General features: G+C 49.5%; 2 protein-coding genes across 2 annotated transcripts; both read right to left on the bottom strand.

Moving 5' to 3' along the window:
- Positions 1 to 306: 306 nt before the first annotated feature.
- Positions 307 to 6,861, bottom strand: MIEF1 (mitochondrial elongation factor 1). The gene is made up of 5 exons (XM_074168399.1): positions 6,473 to 6,861; positions 5,142 to 5,290; positions 4,809 to 4,989; positions 2,508 to 2,770; positions 307 to 1,391 (listed from the first exon to the last, which is right to left on the bottom strand). The coding sequence occupies exons 2-5, from the start codon at positions 5,283 to 5,285 to the stop codon at positions 585 to 587; spliced, it is 1,395 nt and encodes a 464-aa protein (XP_074024500.1). The 5' UTR covers positions 5,286 to 5,290; positions 6,473 to 6,861; the 3' UTR covers positions 307 to 584.
- MIURF (mitochondrial elongation factor 1 upstream open reading frame) lies at positions 6,651 to 6,863 on the bottom strand. Its single transcript, XM_074168400.1, has one exon. It carries the CDS (start codon positions 6,861 to 6,863, stop codon positions 6,651 to 6,653), a length of 213 nt encoding a protein of 70 aa, XP_074024501.1.
- Positions 6,864 to 16,780: the final 9,917 nt, after the last annotated feature.

Here is a 16,780-nt window from a genome sequence, read left to right as displayed (position 1 = left end):
GATATACAAAAAACAACCCTATCCAAAACATCTCACTCAGTCTGCCCTGCATGACTGGGTCAAAGGGAAAAAAAAAACCAAAACAAAAAGAAAAACAGGAAAGTGAGACAGTGTAGTACAGCAGAGAAAAAAGAAACATGGGGCAAAGACAGACTGGAGGAAAGGAAAGGACCTCAATGGAAGGCTGCTAAAATTGTTACTGGATTTACCAGCCCAGTTCCACCTTCTTCAGACCAAAATGGACTCGCTGCAGTTAAGTGTACTACAGGAGAAAGAAGTGCATAGTTTCTTTTTTTTTTTTTTTTTGGTAGACACTTAAACATCAGCATAATTTATGCAAATATTTTACCGCTGCAGTTTTAGCCTCTTTTCCCTCACCAATAGGTACCTGTTGGGGCAGAGATGGTGGAAATGGACCAGTAGCATGGAGAAATTCAGTGAGAGCACCAACTCCGCAGCAGGAAATAATAATGAACCAAAAGGAGACAGAGAGATAGAGAGAGAAAAGTGAAGGAGACATATTTCGCAGTAATTGAAGTCCACCTTGGCTAAACCCTATCAGCACTTCCCTAGGTAAGGCCCCATTACGTCTGCAGCAAGACCTCTGGCTCTGACAGAGAGCAATAGAGTGTATAGCCCAACTCATCCACTTCTTCGGGGGTGAGCTCTGAGAACAAGTTCACCTTGGGGTTCAGAGCGCTAGGGAGGACACCTGCCTCCAAGTAGCGGATCAACCCCTTTAGCGCTTGCAAGAAGCGATCAGCCAGCATGTCCTGGGACCAGTCGGACTCTTCTTGGGATAGGTGCAGGATGACATTGGTGAGCTGGCTGGCAGTGAGGTGACCCAGGGCTGGGTTTGACTTGCATACGGCTTTGAAGATCTTCAGGCACAAGCAACGACAGCCGGAATCACACTGGTCCAGGGCTCGGAGGCGAGCCGTTTCTGCTGGCCGCAGGCTCAGTCGCCACAAATTGTCATTCTGGGCCAATCGATGGGGTTTGGCCACAAGAATGATGTCACCCAGCGTCAAGGATGGTAGGAAGTCAATAAAAAGACGCCGTTCCGGATCATACTGGACTTCCAGTGTCAAGTCTGCTGGGGGAGCTGCTGGACGGATCACATAATCCAAAAGAGACCCAATTGCTGGCCAGTTGATGGAGCCAGCTACAACTTTCTCAAAGGTGTCTGCTACAGTTTTGGGGGAAAGGTAGCCTCCCACCACACAGCGGTCCCAGTAGCTGCTCCCACGGGGAAAGTACTCCGGGTTTTCCCGACGCACCAAGTAGAAGCCAGGAATGTTCATGATAGTGTCCTCCCCGGGGATGCATGACCACAGGTTCTGCTCCAGCATCAGAGGCACAATGAGCTGGATGTGGTCAGCTGTCACTACCTTTCACAAGAGAGAAAAGTTGGTAAGAACAAGCTTTCTCCCTCCACGCTCAGTTTTATTCACCACCTTTAGATAGCCTCCTGCTCAAAGGAATTTGGAATAAGAATTCAGCCGTCTCACTCTCCTCTCTGTGTGGGATTCACAGCCTCCCTTTGTCAAAAGACATCCTGAAGGACTATTTCCCATACTCAGTGGGATAACTCCAAGGTATAACCCAAGCTAGTGCTTATACGGTATGTACTATTTAGAGACCTTTAAATACTTCAGGACCTGACACAGAATGCACATAGATGAATCATTCTGCCTCCTACTGTTCTAAGTCCACTCCTTGGATGTGAGATGCAGCTGGCCCAGGGCACAGCAACACCACATGATAATTTAAAACAGGAGGCAGAGTATTACGTTTCTAGACAAGCTTAAGTTGCCATGGTTTAATTGTCCCATGCTACAACTAGGTACTGCCCTCACTCGGTCTGCCACATTGTTTGGAAAAAGGTCATTACAGATCCCTTTTCCCCAATGTGATTAAGACCCCAGATCTAAGTTTCACTGGACACTCGACACTCCATTCCAGAGCTCTGACTCAAAAAAAAAAAAAAAAAGTGTGCTTCTGAATCACTCACTATAGCCATGGGCATCTTGCCATCAAGGAGACATGCAGTGGGGACTGCTGTCCAATCCAGGTCTGTCATGCATTGAAAAAAAAAAAAAAAGAGTAGGGAGGACCTACTTGAATTCATGGGAGTTCTAAGGGAGTATCATGTATTTGGAAGGAGACAGAAGGGACAGAGAGAAAAGAGAGGTCTACTGGAGAAACAGCAAGAAAAACACAGCTAAAGGGAGAGACAGAGGGGAAGGAATGAAGGGCTGAGATAATTCAGAGAAATAAAATGGCAAAAAGAAATGCTTTGCAGACAATGCCAGAGCAGCCTGGTCACGCCTGTTCAAACAGTACTGCAGAAATCAGCGCTTGGCTCCATGGTGAGAAAGGCAACACCAGGAACCTTATTAGAGAGGAATGTTGTGCTGAGCCAGCACTGCCAACAGGGAAGCCTGAAATGCCCCTGCTTAGTCAGCCTTCTGAATAACAACCCATCACGCGGCCCCGGGAATTACCTGCAGATCATCATACAGGCTGCCACTGAGGTACATGTCACGCAGGGGCATGTCCGGCAGCTTGGCACGTAGGAAGCTGCGCAGCTCAGCGCAGATATCCACGGCCGCTTGCTTGGCCCGGGCCTGCTCATCCGCTGGGATAGCTACCTTCCTCCGATAATAAGCAAAGAGCTTTTCTTGCAGAGACAGGCGAAGGCGGGATTTTTTCAGCTCTACTTGACTCCTCTTGGCAGATGGCTTGGGCTTTGTGGGTCGGAAAAAGTCTGCAAGACAGAAGGAAAACTGTTGCTCGCCTGCAGTGTTTCACTGTGAACTGATGGGCAAAGAAAATCTGCAGCCCTGAAGCGCAGCCTTCTAGGTCTCAAAAAAGCTTTCAGCAGACATTTTTGCATGCTTCACACAGGTAGCAGTCAAAAGGGAGGTGCTAAGAGACTTCAAAAGATACTACTACAAGAATCAAAAGGATGAAAACAAGTTACTAGATTTGGAATTTTGCCAGAACAAGACTAACATCGCGTACAAGGAAGTAATTTTAATGGCTACATGGGCAGTATCTCCGTTCAGTTTCATCAAAAATTCAGCACCGTTACCAGTTCAGAAGCTTTCAACATGACGACAGACCAGTGGATAAAACACTCTTCAACAACCATCACGATGTCATTAAGTTTTTTAGATTATAATGGATTTTTACAAATTATCAGCAAAACCCAGCCCTGACTAGGATATGAGATCAGAGAAGATCAAGCCACCTGGAAATGAAAGGGTTGTTAGGAGTCTGATCAACACTGATCAGGATGGTGAGCTGACACATTTTGGGGCCAGCAGAACTAGGGCAATCATAGCCCCAGTGAAAACCTCCCTCACACTTTCACTGGTTGAAGAACAGAGAGCATGCTCTTAGGCACAATACAGCAATACAACGCTTTACGCTGCTGTCTGCACTATTAAGCAATGTCTAACCTTCACAGATTCTCTAAGCCCACTTTTTTTCCTGACTGGTTTCCTAAAGAAATAAGTCACTGCTTCCCATCTATCTTTCAGACTTCTCTTAATAGGGACCAAGAGCTTCATAAGTTATCAATGAGAATTAAAAAAGAATTACAGATCTAAGAGATATTTGGAAGGGCTGTGGTACTTAACGGGTGCAGGAGAAACTCCCAAGGCAGTGGCCCCATTAAGGCAATCAGCTGTTGCACATTTGTTTGGCAAGACGCACTTGGCCACAAAGCAAGTGCAAAATGGCTGACCAAGCTGCACACAGATGCATCTCGCCCAATCTCAGCAGCTGCTCTCTCTCGTCCCACTGGGGTCTTTTTGACAGATTTGAGATTTTGTGTGAAGAGGAAACAGCCCTCAAAACCAGAGAGAATCAGACTGCATTACCTCTTCATGAAAAAAACTTATTTTTTCCATCTTAAGTTTTAATTTATTTTTAAGTTAAGAATGCAAGACGCCATCATTAATGGTTTTATTCCTCGAGCCTCATCTTTGGAGACTCCAGTCAAATGATCTAGACCCCATTTAACAAAGCTGTCTAGTTATGTAACATTTCCTCAGCAGAAAATCCATTGCCACCCTGAAGCTGACTTTCTTGCAGAGAATCTGTAAACGAAGTTAAAAGCTTGATCCTGATTTTTGTTTTGAAACAAAACCAAGTGTAAATCTTCTGAAGTGACGAGGGATATAAAGTAAAACTGGTAAGCAAAAACGACCAAACACATATAACAAACACTGCTAGACTCTAAATTATTCATTACCCTACTCAGAAAGATGACTGCAGGTCACTTTTTATAGTCTGATGAAGACTAACTCAGTGATAAGCAGCATTAAACAGGCAGATAGCATTACAGAAACTATTAGGAAAATGGTAGAAATAACACAGGAAATACTGTTATAAATCGTGAATGTACATTCACAATTTGATTATTTTTTCTCTTAAAAAAGCTCAAACTAGAATGGTCCAAAGAAAGGCAATGAAGAGCTTGAAAGGAACGGAATGGTGCTTTATCAGGAAAGATTGCACAGGTAAGTATTCAGCTTGAAAGAGAAAAGTCTGAGGGAGAATAAAGCTTAAAACCATGAAGTCACAAGGCGTATGAAGAATGCAAACAGATGACTATTCTTCACTAGTTCCCAATCTGACTTCTAATTCTTGAAGTTACCAGTAGAACTGCTTAAAAGAAAAACATCAAAATCCTGGGCTAGGCAGATGGTTTTCTTTTTCCTGTGTTCCTTTAAATGAATACAGGATTTATGGGCCTAGATGATTGTGTAATGCAGGAGCATGATCCTGCTCCTTACCTGTTTCTGCAGCTGAAGGATCAGTGGGAAGGGTCTGCAGGGAGCGGCTGAGATTAGTCTTCATGTCCTGGGTCAGTAAGCGCGAGGAGGAGCCCAGCCAGTTTGGCTCTTCCCAGCTTCTCTTTCCTGACTGGCTCAAGCGAGTGGGGCTGCTGGGAGCACTGATGGCCCGGTCGTACATCTAAAGCAACATCACCAGTTAGGGGCCCAGTGTTTGCATTTTACCCAACCAAGTGCAAGCATCCTGGGTCTTTTTGTTTCCCACTCCTTCTTTCCAGTGCCCCCTGTGCTCAGGTCCCACCCCGCTGTCCCACACGGTGCTCGCTCGCTCACCCGTTTGACAGCCAGCGTGGCGATGCCCAGCATAGCAGCTCCACCAACCCCCAGCACGAGCCGGGCGTTGGACAGCACAAAGTCGATGGCTGTGCCGATGCCGTTGTCATCTTTTTTCCCTTTGCGCTGCCCAGTGCCTGCCATCTCATCTGGAAGGAGGAGGGGCATTAAACAAACAGGTCAAAACGCGCAACCATACTAGTCCTCTCCTTTCTCCTCCACCCCACGCTCACAGCTCTTGGGGTCTTAGCACGGAGCCGCAGGAAGGGACCACCTAACCCTGCAGGCTCTTTAATTATCTTCCCTCAAGGAGCTGCTTATTCCTAGACATGCCAGAACAGTACTGACCAAGCTCTGCAATCACAGCATTTCTTTCCTTCCAGCTCAGTTTATGACCCAAAGAAAAACATCCCGAATTTGATGTGGGGCTTCTAATCACTGAAGCAGGTTTAATTGTGCAATCACCTAATGCTTTTTTAAAAAGAAAGGAAGATTTACTTCAGCAACATTTACAATAAAATCCTGTATGTTACATAAAGCTCTGTGACCATTCAGGTCTTCTCCTTTTAATTTGTGCTTCTCAACCAAAGCATAGCTTTTTTAATGCCAATTTATTTTCTTATTATCTATCTAATGTGTGCAGTTTTGCTCACAGACAAGATGTTGCAAGGATGGTCAACTGCTTGTCTGTAACGAATCAGAATCTTCCCAGTAGTTGACAGGCAGTCTCAGAGCATCCATTCCTAGACACATTTTTGGACAACAGCTGGTCCCAGATACTTCAAAGACACACAAAAATCAACAGTAGAGACCACAACGCACCGCAAAGGGAACAACGCCCTTGCTTTCACCAGACATTTATTCCTGCCCCAAGGCCAGTGTGTTCAACTCTCACACAAATCATGTATAACATAAACAATATTTTCTTACACATGTACTTTTGTTTCCTCCAATTCCCATTTAACCTGATCTTGACATTTAAAGAGTCTCTCTGGCCACCTACACGAGTAAAACACACTTGGCCACCGCTGTAACTATAGGTGGATCCTCAGTGAACCTACATGAAAACATGAAGGAAATTCTTCTAACCTGACTCAAGATCTGCTTTCTAAATCAGGTTCAAATGGTCAGAGCCTGCCTGACTTGGGTGCTCTACAACTGCCCTTAGGTTTTTCTAAGGCCAAGCTATAAACTCAGGAAGAATGTTCCTGCCTTGATGAACCAGGAATTCAGTCACTCTTCGTTCCATGGCAGAAAAAACCCCACACTTTCACAAAGCTAACTGTAATAATAGCATGAAGAACATGGTTAAATCATTGTAAATGACCTACCTGTGAGCTACATGCATTTGTAAAGAGAACAGGAGAGCCCTCCTGGTGTGCCTGTGGAAGCACCTTCTGGCTTTCTTCAAGACAATGGTGGGCAAGGACTGTTAATCATCTCGTTTAGCAAGTGGATTTTGGAAAGAAGGGGGAAATATGTGGGCCCAAGAGGAGCTACAGGGAACCTCTAAACCAGGCCCCCCAGTTTGCTCTGCAGGAAAGCTTGCCCCTTCTCCAGCTGTCTTTCCTTCTCCTCCAGCTGCTGCAGCCCCTGGTTCTTGCGGAACTCGCAGCGGATGAAAGCCAGGTAGAAATCCCGGTCGGTGTAGCGCAGGCCACGGCCCTGGCGCAGCAGAGCCCGGTAGAGGGTCAGGACAGCCTGCCGGGACCACGCTGCCATAGGGGAACGGATGCGTGGACGGGCTGACCTAGAGAGAGGTGACAAAGCGTGGGATCCGAGTCAGCTTTTCCCTCCCCCAGGGACGCACCAGCCGCCGCCTCCCCCTCCATGCAGGGCCCCACAGACCGCCGGGAAGGGACGGGACAGCCCTTCTAACGGCGCACCGTGGACAACGGGCTCTGCAAGGCCGCACGCCCTGTTGCAGGGGAGCCGGTGGGCCCCGCGGGCCCAGGGCCCGCGCAGCGCCTGCTCCCAGCCGGGATCCCGGGCTGGGGCCGAGCCCTCAGAGGCCCCGCGGGGACCGGCCGCATCACACTCACCGGGACGGGAGAAAGGGAGGCGGTCCGGCTCCCTCACGGCAACCGCTTCCCTTCGGCGGACCTCGCAACCGCCTCCACCTCCCTCCCGGCACCGCTCCCGGGGTCACCCGGCAACATGGCCGATCCGCTTCCGGGTCGTGACCCCGGCCCCCGCCAATCATAGAGCTTGGCTCGGCGGGGGCCAAACCGTCACTCTGGCGGAGGACTTCCGGGCGGGGCGGCGGCGCAGCGCTGTCTCCCCCTGCCGGCGGGGCGGGGCGTGCGCCGCCCTACGGCGAGCGAGAGGGGACGGTCTTCTCCGCGCCGGGAGGCTGCCCCCTGCTGGCGGGGAGGGGGACTGCCGCCCCCAGTTGCTCCCACTTAGGACTGGGACGGGGCGGGCTGCTTTGAGGCGGCCGTGCCTCTCAAGGGGTCACGACTGCGACTGTGGGGAACGGGCCGGGGACACCCTGGCGGGCTGTGGGGAAGGGCTGAGGGGAGCAGCGGGGTGAGTGGGACCCCCACAGGCCCGGCCTGCACCTGGACAGCCCAGGGTAGAGCAGCCGCTTCCCACCTCAGCTTCAGCCATCACCATGGCGGAGACAGGAGTCTCCCCCATGAGGCTTGCAGCTGCCTTCGAGGCCAGGGTGGGCCCTGGCGCTGAACCCACCTCAGGCTTGTTCCGCCATGGAAGGTCTCATTAGCAGCCTGTGCTTCATCTGCTATGGCGAAACGGGCTGGGCTGTTGGCCTCAGCAGCTCCATGTGCCTGCAGATGTGCTCCCTATGGCCCGGAGCAGCTGAAGCACTAATAGGTGCGGTAGCCGGCAGCCTCTGTGGGCTCTGCCTGAGGAGATGGAAGGAGCCTCCCAAAGCCAGAACCTTCCACCCCTCTGTCCAGGTGCAAATTCCCCTTTCCCATTCTTGCTTCTCTACTATATGCTTACTGTGGGGAGTAATCGTTCCTCCTTATCCATCTCCTCCTTCCCCCCAGATCCTAACAAAATATGAAACATAGCCATGCCTTCCATGGGGGAGAGGGTGAAAGAGCAAACCGTGTGTGACAGAGGAGAGCCACATCACTTCACGCACTCCTCAGCAACACCAGATATGACAGTGATAGAATTGAGCAGAAAGAAAATCAGAAGCTCTGGACTGGCTTGCTCCATGCGAATCTCCTCTTGTTCATTTCCTTTCTGAGATAAACAACCCCAATCGTTTGGATCTCCCTTTGTGAGCGAGTTTGCCATGCCCCTAATCAGCCCTTTCTGAGAAAAGCTTACTTGAACTGCAGACAGTATTCCCAGAGAGGCCACGCTTCTGATTTACATAATAGCATTATCATATTTTCCATATTATTCTCCCCTTCCTCCTTCTGCATGCTAATATTTTGTGTGTGCTTTTTTTTTTTTTAACCTGCAGCTACTCACAGAGCCAGGGTTTGTGTGACATCCAGATCCTTTCCTGAGTTGCTAGATACTGTCTGGAGCTTTGTAATTCTTATGTGCAATTTGCTTTCTCTTTTCTGACCTTGCACGTGCCCAGTTAAGCCTTGGCAAGTGCATGTTGTTGCCCACTTGCCATATTTGCATTTTACTTACAGTCCTTTCTGATCTCCTCAAGAGTCAATAGCTTCGAGTCATCTCTTAAAAATGCTTGGTATATTGCTTATCTTTGTTTCCAGATCATCAGTTCGTATACTGAGCTATCCAGGACGACGCAGGCAGCATTCATATTCCCTACCCTTCACCTCCTGCCAGAATGAAAATCAATCTTTGAACCTTCCTCCCGGCTTCCTGCCTCCTCCTCGGGTTGCTGATCCCCAGAAATACTTCGCTCCTCACAACAAGGGCCCTGTCACTTCTGGGCAGGTGCACTGATGAACTCAGGTCCCCGAAACTCTCAAGTCTGGATTGAAACCTGCGCAGCTGCGTGCAGCAACCCCCGATGCACTTCAAACAACATCTGGTGGATCAGGCTGCGCAACAATGGGTTTTCCTTGCTGCCCTCCTGCCATGGCAGCCAAGGACTGCAGGCTTCCGTAAGCGCCCCCTCCCCAGCCTGGCCCCCTTGGATTTCGCCTGTTTTAGTGTTTCTTTCTCTCTTTTTTTTTTTTTCCCCCCAGGCTTGACGCCAGCTCCTGGGCCCCTCGCCAGCAGCTGTGTGTGCGTGTAGTGAACTCCTCCGGCCACGCAGTGTGCCTCCAAACTGCCTCGGCCCCTCTGGGGAGACAACTCGCTGGCTTGCCATGGCCACTGCTTGTCATGGGCTCCCCACGCCTGCACCACGCAGGCACGAGTGTTCCGCCTGCCCCTTCTGTCTTGCAAAGAGAAGAGTGAGCGCAATGGCAGAGTGACTCGTGACCCATGGCCGTCCCAGCTGCTGTCCAAGTGCCGGACCTCTGGTGACGTGCTGGGGGTTGTAAACTTGAACTCTGCCTTGAGACAGTGAAGCAACATCCCCCCCTCCACACCTCTTCCCAGTGTTTCCCAACCCGGCTGGATCCTCTGCTGACCCTCATGCAGCCACCCCAGCAGGGAGCCACCCAGCAGCCCCAAAGACTTGTACTGCCCTGATGGGATGCTGGCCCCGGTACCCTCTTGCCTGCAGAGCCCTGTTGCCTGGTGGCTTCTTTCCCCATGGACCTATTGGGAATGGGATGTCCCTCTGCACGTCCAGCCTGCGTCCTTCCAAGGAAGGGAGTTTACTTGCCCCAATGGGGCGACGTGCAGGTGGAGAGGAGGGAGCACACCTTAGCTGTGCCCCTGGAGAACAATAATGGCCTTTGTTTCCCCAAATGACTAAGTGAGCTTGTGAAATATCAAAGGCAGCATGGGTGATGGGGCACAATAACCCATGCTGTTACACGGGATAAGGCACAGACGTCCCCCGCCTCGTCCCCCGCCTCCTTGGGAGTCTCTGGAGCCGCCACTCCTCTGCCGGTCTTCTCATGCTTGCAGATGGTCCTCCCACTTAAGCGGCTGCTGCCAAGGGCTCCGATGGCCACCAAAAGCAGTGAACTGCTGCCTCTGAGCCTGTATTGCAGCCTCTGCTCCAGGGAGTGGCTCCAGTCAAGTGCCACCCCCAGGGTTTCCCATCACCAATTTTGCAAGGGCAGGACCATTCCCAGCCAGGGAGACATCCCAGTGCTGCCCACCACCAGCCGGCAAACCCTCCCTGGCCAGCAGGGAGGTGGACGTGACCCGCAGAGCTGCAAATGGTGGCTTGGAAGGGCTCTTCAAGGTCAGGAAATAACCTGCGCTTGGAAACAGAAGGCTGGCCTCTTACAGGAGCCAGAAAACAATCCCAAAACACGAGAGGGAAGATGGGTAGTGACCCACCAATGCCATCTCAGCTTGGGCTTAATATCCTTAATGTCTTCTGGTAAATGGACCTTGCAAGAGGCCTGTTGGCAGTCTAACTCCATGCAACAGCTCTCTCTTTCATTGCAGCCCTATTTCTTCACTTTTCTTGAGCACTCTCAAGGATTAATGGCATTTGGGCTCCTGCTCTCCGGCTGCCATGAGCCAGGAGGGGCAGAGGGCCAAGGGTGGTGCAGGTGGCTTCCTTCCCCGGACCCCCATCAGCTTTGACGTAGAGCCCATGTGGGAAGGAAGACGGGTGCTGAGGAAGGAGAGAGCACTGGTACGCAGCCGCCTTTCCAGGAACGTTCCCGATTTACAGCCGAGACCCAGCTTTTAGTAACAGAGAGTAACTAGCCGCTCCGGGGAGCCATACTCAGGGTATGTTTTTGGCAGGAAGGAAGAAAGGAAAAGTTCCCAGCCCAGCTGCTGCCGAAGTGCGGCTTTTCAGCTCCCCAGCCTCCAGCCCTGCAGCGCGGGGGGCTGCAAGCACTGGCAGCCGCAAGCAGCCTCCTGTGCGATGCAGAGCTGCTGCCGCTGCGAGGGTCTGCACCGACGGTCGCTGAGGAAGCTCAGTTTTATCACCTAACAAATTGAAAATGCTGCTCTAGTATTTTTTCCCATTTGGTCTGTGCGCACCTTCATTCTCAGCACGACTGATGTTTCTTCAACCAAATTTCCCTGTGGCTGGTTTTGCTGGGGACTTTTTTTTTTTTTTTATTCCCTGGCTATTAAAATTACCACCCCCCCCTCCCATTTTTCATTTTGCACCAGCTGTGTGCTGCAGAAGGTTTCCAGAGCCATTCAGAGACCCTGCTTTTGTGAGCACTGTTATTCTTGCAATTTTGCATCACTCTGACAGCCTCGTGGGCTTTCTGTGGTAGAATTGCCTGCGGAGAGCTGCAAGCTTGCAGCTGGTGGCACCAGCCTCCCCGAGCGGGGCTGTACATGCAGACCCCGGGCTTTTTGTGCCCCTCCGCCTGCTCTCTGCAGTGGTGGGGTCCTCCCAGCATGAACACGGGATTTTGGGTTGTGTAAGGGGCGTCTGGGCTCCCAGCATTGCATGGAGTTTGGTCCCGTGTACATATACACAGCCTGAGAAGGGCAGAGCTGCTATATCCTGCTGCTTCTGTTTTTTTCTAGGTGAAGGCACCTATTACACATCTTGTCTCATTAAGTCATGGGTCCTTAGATAGATTTATTTACGTCCTATTTGGGGAAATCTGTCTGCTTTTGGTTTTGCAGTAGTTTCATGTTCACTTCTGGGTAACAGTTTGAGTCAAATGCTTTAAAAACACTGGAAACCAAACAGAAGTGGGTAGTTGTTTTCTACGTTCTTTTATTTTTGCATGTGTGCCCGGTTCTTAGTAAGTGTCTGAGGAAAAAAAAAAAAGATTTGACTGATGATTTGTTGCTCTCTCTTTGGAAAAGGTCCAGACTGTAGAACAGGGCTAAAATGCCAGGAAAGAGTTTGCTGCATAGAGGCAGGCTTATAATATTTGATTTTATATGTTCTCTGGGTAACATATTTTCTTTAATTTGAGATCCTGGAGAAGTCATTTTAGATCTTTATTCAGCACAGCTTAGTTGCTCTTCTTCTCAGTTTTCCTTATTTTTAGAAAGGTGAAGTGTGGCTCCCAAATTAAATCGTTACTGGGATGGACTTCAGCCAAGGGGATCCATGGTTCAAGCTGTAAGGCACAGGAAACATAAGAGTAAAACAATGGAGTTTTATTTTGTATTTCATTTGGCAGGGTGAGGAGAGATATGGCCTTGAAAGATTCGTGTTCTTACATAGCGATAATGTATTTCAAAAGACAGTAAGGTCTATTTTATCTTCTGACTTTGCTTATAAAGAAGGCACACCCAGAAACGCTAGAAATGTCAGAGTTGCCAAATTTTCTTTCATTCCAAGTAAGGGTTTATGTTTGGGGTTCTCGGAGATGCTAGCAGTAACATCCCAAACCTTAGCTGAAGTGGGCTGATCCTTTACCCTTTTGCTGACGTGCTCGTCCCCGCTGCAGCTACAAAGGCAAAGCTTGCGGCAGCCTGGCCCCACGCCAGGCTCCTCTCCTGAGCATCCATGGGTTATACCCCTTATGTCAGCCTCTCGCTTCAGTGACCCAGAGCTCTTTGTCCGGGTGGGGTGGGACAGTTTCAGGGGGCTCTCCTGAGGCCGTTTTGCAGTGACAGAGCAAAACCCCAGTGAAGGTCTGGCACAGCTGGGGTTTGAGCGTTGCCTGTGAGCCACAGAAACACGTGCCACCACCAGGAGAAAGAATATGCCTTCCTTCTGCCATGGCTGCGGCCAAATCCTCTCCGTCGCGGTGCTCTGGAAAGCAGGGCAGCCAGTGCCTGCAGCTGGGGGCACGTGAGCATGAAGCCATTCGCTGGTGACGCTCTCAAGGGCTCGGGGCCACTGTCTCCCTGGCTGCTCCATGGGCCGCCTGCCTGCCAACTGGGACCTCGCTGCTTCCCCAGCTGGGCTGCTAAAGCAGTGAGATTTACAAAAAAATATATGTAAAATTTGAGTCATAATTAAAAATTAACTGTCCTGGCTAAACAGCTTGTTAGCTGTGCCCCTTGCACAGGGAACAAATGTATCCGAGCAACAAAAAAAGCCAGCAAGCCAGGCTCTTGGTATCCCCCTCACAGCTTTCTGAACAGTGCTCTAAGGGAAGTTTCTATCAAAGTCACTGTTTCCAAGCTCCCCGGTGTTTGGAAACAGCATGTCCATCCCCCAATCAGCAAACCTGCTGCAGGCATCGGCCAGGAACCATCCGGAGCCAGCCCCTCCATGAGCCAGAGATGGAGTCTGCCACAGCCTTGGTCCCCACTGAGTAGTGTTTCATGGTACCCGAGATGAGCATTGGGTGTCCCTGACATCCAGCGAAAGCTTGGGGGAAACAGCCAATTTCCAGGTAGGTCATGCCAGAGCCCATCCACGGTGCATCTCCCCATATAACACCTCTTGGGGTACCAAAACTCTGCAAAACACACGGGATTTACTCAACATTGGATGGTTTGTGTGCCTCTGGTTCAATACAGTGCTTAAGGCTCCGTATCCAGGATGCTCACGGCACATACCAAGATCCCTTCCCATATTTCTTGAGGGATGCATGGGGTTGACTCAAAGACAGCGTACAAGGCTTGTGGTGGAGCCATGTGCCCCCCACGACTGTCAGCGCTGCTCCTGCTAATGAGGGTCTCCCCCACGGTCTGCAGAAGAGTCAACACCTTCACTCACAGAGGCGCTTTGAGCTCCCACAGCAAAAGTTTGTGTTTTCTGGGGAAAAAGGTCCTGGATTCTGTCAATGCCTTCTTTTAAAACCTTGTAAGAAACTGAAGAAATGCCATTATATGTTACTTCTTAAAATAATATAAATGTCAGTGAAAGACTTTTTGTTGGAGGCAAGAAAAATAACACGGGAGAACCTTTGACCTAGTCAACTCTCGTTTCTTAAACTGTCTCACTGAATTGCCATTGGCCTAAGCTTATATACTTATCTTCCTCTCTTGAAAAATTGAAAGTTCAGACATTCTAGCAATCACCTATGTTTAGATTATCCCCCATTCAGGCACAAAAATATGGTGATCACTAAAAATGTGAAAAATTCTTAATAGAAAATTTTAATAGTTAATTTTGAGTGGTGTGTTTATTCCAGGCCCTTTGTTCCAGAGACAGAAGCAGCAGAAAGGCATTAAGCAACGCACAACCCAAGTCTCTAGTTTGATGGAGACCCTTCCACAAGGGCAGAATTGAAAACATCGGACTGATGTGTAAGAAAGAAAGAGGATTGAATGTGCCGGATCTAATGATTATAAGAAAACTAAGCTGTGATGTTTCCAGTCACTGTCTCTAAATGGGACCAGGAACAAACCTGAAGCACAAGACACTTTAAAAGAAGTGAAATAGCCGTAGATGGCACATGAGCCTGTGAAAGGCCCTTTGCCAAAGGCACTGCTGAGGCCAGATGCTCAGGAGTATTCAGAGCAGGACCGGGCTTTGATACTGAGTAATGGGAACAGACAAAATTACGTGAGGCAGGTTTAAAAATAAGCTAAAACAAGGAGGTCATGTTCTCTCACACAGCGTGTCGAAAGAGAAAGAGGCAGGGACATTTCTGCAGTGGGGAGGTTTAATTTGGGGCTCCAAGGTTTCCACGGCTTTACTTGAAAAAGTGGCTCTGTCCAAGGGAGGGAAGATGGTGACAAGGGACCATTTCATGAGCAGTGATGCTGGTTCCCACATCCACCAGCTCTTCCGAGAGCTGCTTGACAACTATCATTCCCTGCTTGTGTGCCTGTACATGCTCATACTCACCTAACATGCAGATGATTAGGTCTGACCTGGACCCACAAAGTTGGGAATCATTCCCCAAAACAGCCAAATCCCCCTTCTCGGGGCCACAGTCCTGCTAAGGTGGGAAGCAACTTCCCTCAGTCCATTTTCCAGTGGCCCCTCTGCCAGAAGATCAGAAATAAAAGCTGCCAGACACACACACCTTGGTTTCCTTTCATACTTTGTAAATTATTTTTTTTTATTTTTATTATCTCCTCCTTTTAAGCATCCCTTTAAGGGTGAAATGAAATCCAACCATTTACAGAGAAAATGATTTCAAAATGTACATTTGATTTATCCTTACAAAAAGTTCATTATTACTTGCTGATTATAAATTACAGAGTGGAAAGGAGCTTTACAGATGCTCTTGTTTGTCTTTTTTCTTTTTTTTTTTCTTCTTTTATTTTATTTTTGGCAAGTCCACGCATTCTTTTGCCAAAGCTGGGTGTTCTGGGGCCACCCCAGAGGCAACACCAACAGTAGGTCCAGGTGGACCCCAGGCTCGGAAGTGCTGCTGGACCACCTCCAGGATGATACTGCATCATCATCCACACAGGAAGGAAAAAATAGTGGTTTGAATTCTTAGTCTCAGTATTTTAGATCCCTTCTTAATCCATTATCTGTAGTACCCAAAGCTTAAATATCAGTGTATTGCGTTAGAAACAGCTCTTCTTTCTTGGTGCTGGATCCGAGCACCTCCTGCCAACCCCCTTACCTCCAAGCTCCCCCTGCTTCTTTCCATAATAAGAGTGAGTTTGTCGAATGTCTCAGAAACCAGAAGGGAGCTTTTTTTGGTGGGATGGGGAGAATACAATGATGGAAGGATTCAGGATCTGTTCTCCCACTCACTTCCCTCCTTTCTCACCAAGGTTTGTGGTCAGTGAAGCCAGGATGAGCCATCCCTTCCCTCTTCACCACCAGTGTACACTAATTGGACCAGGAGTGACCCTGGACACGTGTCTTCACAGTGCAGAGGCACAGCAGCCATGGAGATTGCTGGCAGGAGCTGGGAGACAGGGACAGAGCCCAGGGGATGTTCGGGTGAGGAAAAGACACTAGCATCCCACAAGGATACACCAAGGAGGGCAGAGGGGAAAAAAATACCTGTTCTGCACTGATGCTCTCCCTCCATCCCAACTCATACATTACCTGGAGGCCAGAAGGTCCCCTCATTTACCTGCCACAGAGACGTGACAAACAGGCTGGCCTGAGCTGCATGACAACAGACACCTCAGCAGGACACAAGGATCAGAGAAAGCAACAGCAAGAGTGGACTTGAGCGTGTCGACCTTCATACCAACCACACAGGCACAAAACCACCCTGTCTTTTCTGTCCATCACTTGGGTAGAGCATTACCCCCAGTTCTCCAAAGGGGCAAAAACGGCCAACCTGCCCTGCTCCCTCTGATTTAGCAAGCTCACCTGCTGCAGGTCCACCAAAGCCCACATCCTTCCCTTCACCTGGGGCAAAGGACAAAGTCGAGTTCCCCACTCCAAAGCCATGCATGGGCACACAATCCCTTTTTAAAGTGGAAAGCACAGAGAAAGGCAAGAACAGAGATGGGCAGAGAGAAAGCAGCACAGGGCTTGGGGATGCTACACACTGCTTCACCTACTCCCTGGCTCTTCTTTGTACCACTTAATTTGAAGGTGGAAAAGTTCTAGACAAGAAAAAGCACAGAGCTGAAGAGGACTGCAGGGAAAGGCTAGCAATGCTCTTCCCTCCCTCCACCAGAGGCAATGGGCATATGGCTTTGCTGTTCATGGCTGCAACAACCAAGAGACATTGGGCTCTGGTGGTCTGATCCCAGTTCCAGCCCAGAGGTAGGATGGGATTTTTTTTTTCAGTCCTTCCCTTCTCACACCTCAGGACCTGGTTCTGACAAGATCAAGGAGCCTCAATGCTCACCTCAAA

Source organism: Numenius arquata, chromosome 2, assembly GCF_964106895.1.
Source record: "Numenius arquata chromosome 2, bNumArq3.hap1.1, whole genome shotgun sequence".
NCBI classification, from domain to species: domain Eukaryota; kingdom Metazoa; phylum Chordata; class Aves; order Charadriiformes; family Scolopacidae; genus Numenius; species Numenius arquata.
Note: the sequence above shows the minus strand (reverse complement) of the source record. Positions and strands in the feature narration are given on the sequence as shown.